Below are 12,281 nucleotides of genomic sequence, written 5' to 3'. Positions count from 1 at the left end.
ATGCTGTACATGCACACAGTGAATCGCGACAATATTGTGACGACTGACGAGTTTAATTACACTTTTATTTGTCCTTTGAACCGAGGCTACATGCTTGTTTAAAACATAAACTTTAGTAACTTTTGAAGTTTCAGTAACATACCACCGGAAGCTTTTTCAGCTTGTAAAAAACAAAAATTAAAATAAATAAATAAATAATTTTAAAAGCTACAATTTCTCTCTAAATAGATTATGATTAATTTAGTCAACGTAAAATATGTATATAAAAGCACTTCTAAAGTTATTTATTTTCTATAGATATAGTAGTTAACATGCCGAATTTCAATGGATTCAAAGTCATAATTGTGGTATATATATACTTTTATTTTAATAACGAGGCAAAAAAATGGTAATAGTTAGTTAACGTGGTGATGACTAAGAAAAGTTAGTATACGTGGCTGAGCTAGGCTCTCTTTTGTCATCATCCGTTTAGTCAAATTTTCACGTCGCCTTAAATTTATCAAGTGAGCAATTCCCAAAGTTGTATATATATACTAAGGCATGAGTTTTCTTCATACATCGGTAAAACAATATAATAGAAAGGATGGCAAACATTTTGATTCTATCACTTCTCTTCCTAATCATCTTTCTTCTTCTCACCGCTTTGAAACGCGCAAAGCGGCGACAACATCAACCAATACCGTCTCCTCCTGGTTTACCTATCATCGGAAACTTGCATCAGCTCGGAGAATTACCACATCAGTCACTATGGAAGCTCTCAAAAGAGTATGGTCCTGTGATGCTTTTGAAGCTTGGAAAAGTCCCAACAATCATACTTTCGTCCTCAGAGACAGCAAAACAAGCTCTAAGAGACCATGACCTCCTTTGTTGTAGCCGTCCTTCCTTAGCAGGTACACTATAAATCAGTTGACATACTAAAGTTTTGAATCGTTACTTCATTCAAATCATACTCCTCAGGGGGAAGAGAGCTTTCTTACAACAATCGGGACATATCTTTCTCTCCTTATAATGACTACTGGAAAGAATTAAGGAAGCTTTGTACTCAAGAGCTCTTCAGTGCTAAGAATATTCACTCAACTCAACCCATCAAGGACGAGGAAGTCAAGAAACTGATCGATTCATTCGCGGAATCAGCTTTTCAAAATAGTCCGGTCAAACTGAACGAGAAGTGTCTTTCTTTGACTGTAAGTATAGTATGTAGGATAGCATTTGGTGTGAGCTTTGAAGGAACTGTGCTTAGCAATGACGGATTCAACAAGCTAATCTGTGAAGCATTCGAGATGATGGGAAGTTTCTCTGCCTCAGATTTTATTCCCTACATCGGTTGGATCATTGACCGGTTCACTGGTTTGCAAGGGAGGACAGAAAAAAGCGCACGAGATCTCGATGCGTTCTATGAACAAGTTATTGATCTGCATAAAGAGGAAAAGGAAGGAGGCAGTGAAGATATTGTGGACTTGCTCTTGAAATTGGAGAAAGAAGAAGCTGTTGTTGGAAATAACAAGTTCACAAGAAACAATATCAAAGCAATCTTGATGGTAATTAGTTATTTAAATATTCAAAACCTAATGGCAAGAAATATGTTCTTTTGACTTGGTAATGTTTTCTTGTAACAGGACATTCTTTTAGCGGGAATCGAAACTTCTGCAGCAACCATGACATGGGTGATGGCAGAACTTGCGAGGAACCCACGAGTGATGAGGAAAGTACAATCTAAAATTCGAAACAAATTTGGCAAGAGAGAAATAATCAGCTTCGAAGACATAGATCAACTCCATTACATGAAAATGGTGATTAAAGAAACATGGAGGCTACATCCTCCAGCACCTCTTCTGCTCCCAAGAGAAGTAATGACTGAATTTGAGATCAATGGCTACAAGATTCAACCCAAGACACAGATTCATGTCAATGTATGGGCAATCGGGCGTGATCCCAATACCTGGAAAGACCCGGAGGAGTTTCTTCCAGAGAGGTTTCTTGATAGCAACATTGATACAAAAGGACAAAGATTTGAGTTGTTACCGTTTGGGGCGGGCAGGAGAATGTGTCCTGCAATGTACATGGGGACAGCAATGGTGGAGTTTGGTCTAGCGAATATGTTGTATCATTTTGAATGGAAGTTACCAGAAGGGATAGCTGTTGAAGATATCGACGTCGAAGAAGCTCCTGGACTCACTGTGAACAAGAAAAATGAGCTTCTACTTGTGCCAGTGAAGTATTTGGATAAGTGATCCCTTGAACGAAGTTCATCATGAGAGTTCGGAATAAAGTGTAGCATCGATCGTACCTAAACAGAACACGCAATCCGAAGATCCTCTGTTTCTTTAGTTAGCCAGTTTTTTTTTTTTTTTTTGGTCAAAACTTTAGTTAGCCAGTTAAGTGTTTAAGGAAGTGTCTGAAAAAAAAAGAAGAAAAAAAAAAAAAAAAAAAGAAGAAACTTTTCATCTGTAAGACTGTAACGTAATACGTCAACTGCATAATGAGCTTTAAAATCATCCTAAAATATGAAATTCCGAATCGCTTATTTGGTTTACTATGCTCCTCGCGCAAAGAATTAACTCGTCGAAATCCTCCATCAGAGACCCGTTATCTAAATATCTGATTTCACACTGCCATTGGATGGTAAGACACTTTGTGTTAGGGTTACGAAATTGTCGGATTCTTCCTATATAATAAATGAAAACTACTTTTTTTTCCCTAAAATGTAATGTAGATTATTGAAAAGAAATCAAGAAGTAATTAATCTTTTTATAACCTTCTGCTAATCATTTTTGAAGCAAATATGATTTTCAAAAATATTTTAATTCGAATACAGATAAAGTAATACAGTTTTTTTTTTAATGAATAGAATTTTATATATATATATATATATATTTTTGTCGTCAAATTTTATATTTATTTAAAGAAATGTTACCGATAACAACTGGTTCATTGAATTTCTATGTGATACGGATTATGGTATCACGTAGACCATGAAGCCTTAACTTATTATTAGATTATTAGGTTTCCATTTCATAATTAGATTAAGGCTTTAGAATATTTATTTATTAAGGTTTAGGTCGGTTGTACTAGGGTTTATAAAAGGACTCCTTATGCTAACGAGAATATCAAGCCCCAAGAATTAACCTTAATCTCTAAGAAATAATTAGGATTAAGAGGGAGCTAAGCTTTCAATCGTTTCTTAGACCTCAAGCAAAGAGTTAGTTCATAACAATTTGGTATCAGAGCGGAACAATCCTATGAAGGGAGCTGAGCCGTTCGATCTGATGGGAAACTTTGATAAGATATTCAATAAGCACTATGAAAAGATTATGGAGATGTTGAAGGAGTTCCAAGCAGCGGTGATGGAGACGGTGACTTCAAAACCAGATCCGGTGTTGGTTGCCGTTCCGGTTTCAAAGATAAAGGAACCAAACCACATGAGGAGAGAGGAGGTGGAGAGAATGACTTCAAAACCACTGGCCGTGAAGACCGTGACGGCAACGTTAGGAGCTGAAGCTTCGGTCGAGCCGGAGATACGAGCTGTGTTGGAGCTAAAATCACCGACTCACATGGCGGAGGGGATCATCAACAAATCACTTCTTGCGATGGAGATTGAGGAGGAGGAGTCTCTACCTGAAGCTATGGCGTTGAGGATTCAACAAGCAAAAGACATGAGACTTGAAAGACAAGTCGACGTGGAGGGAAGAGACGAAGAAGCTAATAGAGACAAACCGGAGCTTGAGGACAAGCTCCTAATCGAGGAGGGGAGTAATGATACGGATCGTGGTATCACGTAGACCATGAAGCCTTAACTTATTATTAGATTATTAGGTTTCCTTTTCATAATTAGATTAAGGCTTTGGAATATTTATTTATTAATGTTTAGGTCGGTTGTACTAGGGTCTATAAAAGGACTCCTTATGCTAATGAGAATATCAAACCCCAAGAATTAACCTTAATCTCTAAGAGAGAATTAGGGTTAAGAGGGAGCTTAGCCTTCAATCGTTTCTTAGATCTCAAGCAAAGAGTTGGTCCATAACACTATGAGAGGCTGAGTCTGATTACTATAGCTGATAAATTTTTGTAAAACTCCAACCCGCCGCACCACTTGGTCGAAAATTGCAATCTCTGCAATCTAAATAACGAATAAAACTAAGTTGGGAAAAACATTACAAAAGAGAGGAGTGAGTTACTCAGTGACGATCAATTCTGCTCACTGAAATACAACTACAACAATTTACTCAACCAATTGTTAGACACCACACTCTTAAAGCACATCCAACAATCATAAAGGTTCAATGCAATACTCAACCTAACATATGATTGCAATACTATTTACACAACATATATTTTTCAAACCATGATTTTCATCAATATACACAACCATCAATTTCGCTAAACTGAAATCTCATCAGCTTAGCCACAAGGATCCCAACCAATCTCAAGTTCATCGTAACACAAGGCACGCAACCAATCTCAGGTCCGTCCATTTACATGGCACGAAACCAATCTCAGCCTCGTCTAATCACTAGGTACAAAACCAACCTATGGTTTGTCCATGACGTCATCTCATATTATTGTACATAAATCATCATGTCATATATATATATATATATATATATATATATATCAATTCATTCTACCATGCTTAATATCATGCTACCATGTCCCAAAATATCAATCCACGGACATACATATAAGCACGTGTTTTAAGAATATTTAAGAGTGGTACGTTCTGTTTTGGCAGACTGGTCTATACACTCTAACTATTATGAGCATCAACTAGGTCGAATTTGGCTGGTGTGGAGGAATAATGTGAGAGTCACTCCAATCTATAAAACATCAAAACTGATCACAGTTTTGATATTTATTGATGGGAGGCAGGATGAATTTTTTTGTCTCATTTATCCACTAACTCCACTTTGATTAAAATATTATTTTAATGGGTTCTTTTCGGTTTCCCGCAACCCTCCTCGGTTACGGTACTGTTTTATGGACCCCAACTCGTCTGTCTCCGTACACTGTCCTGCGCGTACCACGTACATTGGTACGTATGTCCGCTGGTTCTACCAACTGATCGGCCTGTTGCTCGATCTATTTTTCTTCGAACATCTCTCAGCAAGTCTTTTCTGCTTCGATCTCTCTTCCCTTTGAGTCTTTCCCGGTTCTATTCCTTAGGGTGAAATTATCCCGTAGTGAGGGTCACTACAACAGAGGTGGCGTGAGTCTCCTCCTCTCATTCTACTTCTGCAATGCATCGGTTTTCCAAAAAGTTAAAGAGCTTAAAACCACATTAACGACTACTGGGGAAGCAGACGGTTGGACATATCTCTACTCGCACCAAGGACACTTATAAACGCCTATGTGACCTGCAGATGAAGACAATGGCAAATCCCTCATCGAATGCAGTTAGTCTTGAGCATGAAGCATACGAAAAATGGAAAAGACTATCTGATATTGAGGAAAGTTATTTGAAATAGAAGGCAAAAGTTCATTGGCTGAAGGTAGGCGATGAAAACAGTAATTCATGGATCTGCTACTTGAAGAGATGATACGCCAAATTCGAGGATCACTCAGCCGGATTAGAAAGGATAGAAACTCGCCACGAAGCAAGGTGAAACAAGGGAGATTTAATGGATTGAAGGGTCGCACAAAAGTTGCGGAAGGCTGCTGATATTCCCAACTCCAATCGCTGCTAGATATGACACACTAGTCCAGCAAGAGGAGGTTGTTACTTGGATATTACACACCAAGAAACAAAGAAGTGTTCTAGACAAAGAACAAAGAGATAAACTCATAAAATGAAAAAGAAATTGATTGATTATTCTCAAATGAGATTACATGTGTTTATATAGGGATAAGAAACTTGGTAACAAGGCCAAGTATAAAATGTTCTTGAAACTAAAAGAAAATAAATATAGATAGTTGAATGGAGACCCAACTATTGAAGTTTTCTTTCCCAAGGTTTCCTTCCTAAGGTGTCCTTCCCAAGATGAGTTGAACTCCATTTTCGTCACCCCTCTTTGACCACAAAAGAAAGTGATTATTTTGGGCTTTCTTGGACTTGAATTAGGCTCAAAGTGGGCTGGACTTGATATATATCATCCCTAATAGATTTTTCCATGCTCTCTTTGGCCATAATCTCTTGAGTAAGCCCATGAAGTGCATTCCTTAGCTTCCTAGCTTTTGCTCTAGTCATTGGTCCTTCAGGTACAAACAATGGTTCCTCAGCTACAAGCTCCTCTGATTCAAGCTCAGCTACATATTCCTCAGGTTCAAGCTCAGCTACAAGCTCAGCTACAAACTCATCCTCATTAGCTCCATCCATGATCACATCATCCCCCTCCTCTTGAAAAGGATTTGACCCAAATCTGGATCATCTACCACAAAAGGAACTAAATCAGAAATATTAGAGCTTGAACTCACATTGTACTTACCTTGAAGATCAAGTTGGTAGGCATAGTCATTGATCTTTCTTTTGATTTCAAAGGGTCCATCAATTCTAGGCATGAGTTTTGATTTCCTTTCAGCGAGAAACCGTTCTTTCCTCAAGTGAACCCACACTTGGTCTCCGGGTTTAAATACCATCTTGCGCCTTCCTTTGTTAACTTATTTTGCATATTGCTTTGTCTTCTCCTCAATGTTTATTATAGCTTTCTCATGGATCTATTTGTCAAGGTCAGCTTTCTTTTTCCCATCCAAGTTAGCTCTTTCACTCAAAGGTAGAGGGGTTAGATCCAATGGAGATAAATGATTAAAGCCATAAACGATTTGGAACAGAGAAAACTTAGTTGAAGAATGAACTGATTGATTGTATGCAAACTCAACATGTGGTAAACAATCTCCCCAAGATTTAATGTTCTTTTTGTTCAAAACGCGCAAGAGAGTAGACAAAGTTCTATTAACTACTTCAGTTTGTCCATCAGTTTGCGGATGACAAGTAGAGGAGAATAGCAACTTAGTCTCTAGTTTAGACCAAAGTCTTTTCCAGAAGTAACTCAAAAACATTATATCCCTATCAGATGCAGTTGACCTAGGCACTCCATGCAAATGAACAATTTCCTTGAAGAACAATTCAGCAACATGCAAAGCATTATCAGTTTTGTGACAAGGTATGAAATGCGCCATTTTTGAAAATCGATCAATGACCACAAAAACTGAATCTTTACCAGTCCTAGTTCTAGGCAAACCAAGCATAGAATCCGTAGAAACATCATGCCAAGGCTGAGTAGGAGTAGGATGTCGATACTTTACCGTGATGTTGTTGATGGCATGACAATCTACACAAATGCGCAAAGAGCCATCCTTCTTAGGCGTAAGGAGAACATGTACAACACATGGGCTTAGCCTCTCCCTGATGTAACCTTTTCCAAGAAGCTCTCCAATATGCTTTTGAAGTTCCTTTGTTTCCAATGGATTGGTTCAATAAGCCGGCCGGTTTGGAAGTGACGCACCTGGGACAAAGTCAATTTGGTGTTCTATACCTCTTATTGGCGGCAAACCATTAGGGTTCTCTTCTGGAAAGATATCTGAGAATTCCTGCAAAACATCTATCAAATCACTCGGGAGGTCCGGTACAAGGTCAGTAAATCCTATTAGTGTTTCTTTATACACAAGCAAAAGCAATGACTGTTGAGAGTAAAAATATTTCCTTACTTGACTCTCTTTGACAAAGAAGTTGGAGTTCTTAGGAGATACCTCAGGTTTTGCTGGTTTAATTTCTTTGTCCCAGCTTTTCTTCAACTCGACCTGGTCTTGATGGACCTCCAACGGAGTTAAATGAACCAGAGTGATCTTCTTTCCTTTATGCTCAAAGGAATGTCGGTTGGTGTCGCCATCATGTATCGTCCTCATGTCAAACTGCCAAGGTCTTCCTAGAAGGATATGACTTGCATCCATGGGAAGGATATTGCACAGGATCTCGTCTTCATATCGGCCGATGGTAAGAGGAACCGTGACTTGCTCCCTGACATATTGTTCACCCGTTTCATTCAACCATTCCAGTTTAAAGGGACGCGGATGAGGTCTGGTCTCAAGTCCAAGCTTCCTAACAAGAGTATCACTAGCAAGGTTAGTACAACTTCCACCGTCAATGATTAAAGAACAAACTTTATTGTGAACTAAACATCTAGAGTGAAAGAGATTATCCCTTTGTTCTCGGTCATTGGACTTAGGCTGAACGCTCAATGATCTCCTAGTGACCAGAAGTGTCCCTTGAGTTGGATATTCAAACTGTTCTTCCTCTTCGTCAAAGATTGGACCGAGATCTTTCTCTTTTTCTTTATCGTCCTCGGACTCCACTTCACCGTCGTATAGGAGGATGATTACCTTTTGATTTGGACACTTGTTGGCATAATGTCCAAGTCCTTGACATTTGAAACACCGAATATCCCGATTGTTGGTCTCGACTGTCTTTCCTTTATCAAGACGAACATGAGCATTAGTCTTAAAAATTGAATTTGATGGGGTTGGAGACTTATCTTTATCTTGATAACTTGGTTTTTGAGCAAATGAAGGTTTAGAGAAACCACTTCTCTTGGTTTGTTGTTAGATTAGAATCGCCTTGTGCAACATTTCCTCCAAGCTTTCATATTCTTGAAACTCCATTCTTTCCTGAATCTCCCGGTTGAGGCCTGCAAGGAATCTGGCCATGGTAGCTTCTAAGGTTTCATCTACATCTGCCTTGATCATTAAGCTTTCCATTTCCTAGAAATAGTCCTCCACAGATTTGGTTCCTTGAAGCAAGTGTTTGAGTTTTTGGTGGAGATCTCTGTGGTAATGAACCGGCACAAACCATTTCCTCATCAATGTAGTGAGCTCATCCCATGAAGCTATTGGTCTTCCATCTGTACTTATCCTGTGAGTCATAACTTGATCATACCAGTTAATAGCATAGCCAATAAACTCAGTTTCTGCTAACCTAACCTTCTTGAGTTCAGAAAATTTTTGACAATCGAACATTAACTCCATTTTCCTTTCCCATTCTAGGTAAACATCCGGATCGTTTTTACCTTCAAAGGTTGGAGTTTTAAGTTTTAAACCACCTAAATTGTCATTTATTGTACCAAAAGGATTAACATCACCTTGATCATGGTTTCTATGACTTCGTCTAGTTCGGTTGGTGGATCGATCATCTTCTTCATGGAACTCCTCTTCTTCCATTTCCTCCTTGGGCCATTAAGTCCTCCTTGAATGTTCTCTCCTGGCTGCGGGTCTAGAACAGGTTTGTTGGCTATTCTGAATCTCGTCAAGCATCTCGTGTAGTTCTTCTAGACCTGTATTCATAAGGTTAGTAATAGTATCATTCAATGCCCTCATTTGCAAGTTAGATAGCCCGGCGACAGAATTTCCTGGCCGATCTCTTTCTCCATCACTTTCCATGGTTTCCTGAAAACTTAACACCAAAAGTTAGCAGATAAAAAATCCTCACACACACAAGTGTTTCTCTCGATTTTGGTAGGTCACTCAAGAGCTTTCTCCCTAAGTTCTAAGAGAACAAATCCAAGCAACCCAATGGAATTCCCAAGCAACAAGGGAAGAAGGAAGATAGAAAGACAAGAGGATTTTGTGAAATCTGTTTTAACCACTCTAAGGCTGGATTTCTCCTCAGCCAGCAAGATTTCTCTTCTACCACCTAGCCAAATGCAAATCTTTTTTCTTTTTTTTTTTTTATATTAGAATTGTTTTTTCTTTTGAGAATAAAAATGGCCTAGGTAAGGAGATGACCCAGATTTAAGATAGAAAGAAAAAGAATAAATATTTAGAAATGGAAGATGAGAAGATGAACAGACAAGTACCGGTTGAGTGACTCTGATACCGCTTGATACGCCCAAATTCGAGGATCACTCAGCCGGATTAGAAAAGATAGAAACTCGCCAAGAAGCAAGGTGCAACAAGGGATATTTAATGGATTGAAGGGTCGCACAACAGTTGCGGAAGGCTGCTGATATTCCCAACTCTAATCGCTGCTAGTTATGACACAGTAGTCCAGCAAGAGGAGGCTGTTACGTGGATATTACACACCAAGAAACAAAGAAGTGTTCTAGACAAAGAACAAAGAGATAAACTCATAAAATGAAAAGGAAATTGATTGATTATTCTCAAATGAGATTACATGTGTTTATCTAGGGATAATAAACTTGGTAACAAGGCCAAGTATTAAATGTTCTTGAAACTAAAATATAATAAATATAGGTAGTTGAATGGAGACCCAACTCTTGAAGTTTTCTTTCCCAAGGTTTCCTTTCCAATGTGTCATTCCCAAGGTGAGTTGAACTCCATTTTCGTCATCCCTCTTTGACCACAAAAGAAAGTGATTATTTTGGGCTTTCTTGGACTTGAATTAGGCTCAAAGTGGGCTGGACTTGATAGGTATCATCCCCAATTGATTTGCTCATGCTCTCTTTGGCTATAATCTTTTGAGTAAGCCTATGAAGTGTATTTCTTAGCTTCCTAGCTTTTTCTCTAGTCATTGGTCCTTCAGGTACAAACAATGGTTCCTCAGCTACAAGCTCCTCTGATTCAAGCTCAGCTACATATTCCTCAGGTTCAAGCTCAGCTACAAGCTCATCCTCATTAGCTTCATCCATGATCACATCAAGAGATTTCCGGAACAATATCAAGGAAATTCAGTGTGACGATGGCAACATGACCAAATCAAGTTCGAAGCAGAAAGATATTTCAAAGCTTTCCTCACTTTCACACCTGCAGACTATGTTTGTTGGTTACGTGAGGAGCTGGAAAGTATCTTAGGTTTCAAGTGTGATGAAAGTGATAAAGCCTACTTACGCATGAGGTTACCAAGGAAGAGGTTAGACGGGTTCTCTTTGCAATGCCGAGCAATAAATCTCCAGGTCCGAATGGGTTTAATGTTGATTTTTTCAAGGAATCTTGGTCGACTGTGGGAGAAGACTTACTGGTGGCAGTACAATCCTTTTTTAGAACTGGCTTCTTACCAAAGGGAGTAAATTCCACCATCTTAGCTCTTATTCCTAAAAATAAGAAAGCGACGATGATGAAAGACTACAGACCGATATCCTGCTGTAATGTTCTATATAAGGTAATCTCCAAGATCCTTGCAAACCGGCTTAAGATTATGCTTCCAATGTTCATCTCTCCAAACCAATATGCTTTTGTCAATGACAGATTGTTAATGGAAAACATTCTTCTCGCCACAGAGGTTATCAAATATTATCACAAGGAAACAGTCTCTCCAAGGTGTGCAATGCAGATTGACATATCAAAAGACTTTGAATCATTTCAGTGGAGCTTCCTCCTCAATACCTTGCGAGCACTTGATTTCCCTGAACAATACGTGGGTCCAAACATGTGTTACCACTGCATTTTTTTCTGTCCAAGTAAATGGAGAATTAGTGGGCTACTTCGGCAGCTTGCGCGGTCTCCATCAAGGTTGTTCTCTCAGCCCTTACCTCTTTGTAATCTGCATGAAAGTACTTTCAAGGAAGCTAGACCAAGATGCTTGCAATAGGGAATTTGGTTTTCGCCCAAAATGTAAACTTCTGAAGCTCACCCATTTATGTTTTGTTGATGATTTGATGGTCTTTGTTGAGGGGGACAAGACATCGATTTCAGGTGCTTTGGGGGTTTTTGAGGACTTTGCAGTGCACTCTGGCCTCCACATTAGCCTCGAAAAATCGACTATCTACATGGCAGGGGTCTCTCTAGAACAACGAGAAGCGATACTTGAACAAATTCCCTTTGCCACTAGCACTCTTCCGGTGCGGTACCTTGGTTTACCCTTGCTACTTAAGAGAATGTTCTCTGCAGATTACTCACCTCTACTTGAGAAGATCCGACTGCAGATAAGTTCTTGGAAAGCAAGGATGTTATTCTTTGCTGGGAGACTACAACTACTAAGCTCAGTAATATTCAGTGTTACTAACTTTTGGATCTTTGCCTTTAGACTTCCAAAAGCTTGTATTCGAGAGATAGATAAGTTATGTTCTGCATTTTTGTGGTCTGGTCCTTCGTTGAATGCAAGGAAAACAAAAGTATATTGGTCTGAGGTTTGCCGACCCAAAAAAAAGAGGGATTAGGACTAAGATCGATTGAAGAAGCAAATAAAGTGAGTGTTTTGAAGTTACTTTGGCGGCTTTTATCTGATAAAAGATTGTTTTGGGTGGAATGGGTGAAGAGATACTTACTTCGCAGTGGTACTATATGGGTTGAGAAGGACAACACCACAAATGGATCATGGATTTGGAAGAAGCTACTAAAGTATCGTGAGACAGCAAAACAGTTTCATCGGATTGATGTTAAGAACGACGAATCCACATCCT

The 12,281-nt window shown here is 39.0% G+C and overlaps 2 protein-coding genes across 2 annotated transcripts; one reads left to right on the top strand and one right to left on the bottom strand.

Annotated features, from left to right (window-relative positions):
- The first annotated feature begins 505 nt into the window (after positions 1-505).
- On the top strand, positions 506-2,536 carry LOC147945394 (cytochrome P450 71B26-like). The gene is made up of 3 exons (XM_087509901.1): positions 506-890; positions 958-1,538; positions 1,617-2,536. The coding sequence occupies exons 1-3, from the start codon at positions 584-586 to the stop codon at positions 2,229-2,231; spliced, it is 1,503 nt and encodes a 500-aa protein (XP_087366027.1). The 5' UTR covers positions 506-583; the 3' UTR covers positions 2,232-2,536.
- Positions 2,537-6,648: 4,112 nt separating this feature from the next.
- Positions 6,649-8,685, bottom strand: LOC147945393 (uncharacterized). The gene is made up of 3 exons (XM_087509228.1): positions 8,555-8,685; positions 7,467-8,512; positions 6,649-7,346 (listed from the first exon to the last, which is right to left on the bottom strand). The coding sequence occupies exons 1-3, from the start codon at positions 8,683-8,685 to the stop codon at positions 6,649-6,651; spliced, it is 1,875 nt and encodes a 624-aa protein (XP_087365354.1).
- Positions 8,686-12,281: the final 3,596 nt, after the last annotated feature.

Source organism: Camelina sativa, chromosome 4 (genome assembly GCF_030686135.1).
Source record: "Camelina sativa cultivar CO46 ecotype springtype chromosome 4, ASM3068613v1".
In the NCBI taxonomy this organism is placed as follows: domain Eukaryota; kingdom Viridiplantae; phylum Streptophyta; class Magnoliopsida; order Brassicales; family Brassicaceae; genus Camelina; species Camelina sativa.
Note: the sequence above shows the minus strand (reverse complement) of the source record. Positions and strands in the feature narration are given on the sequence as shown.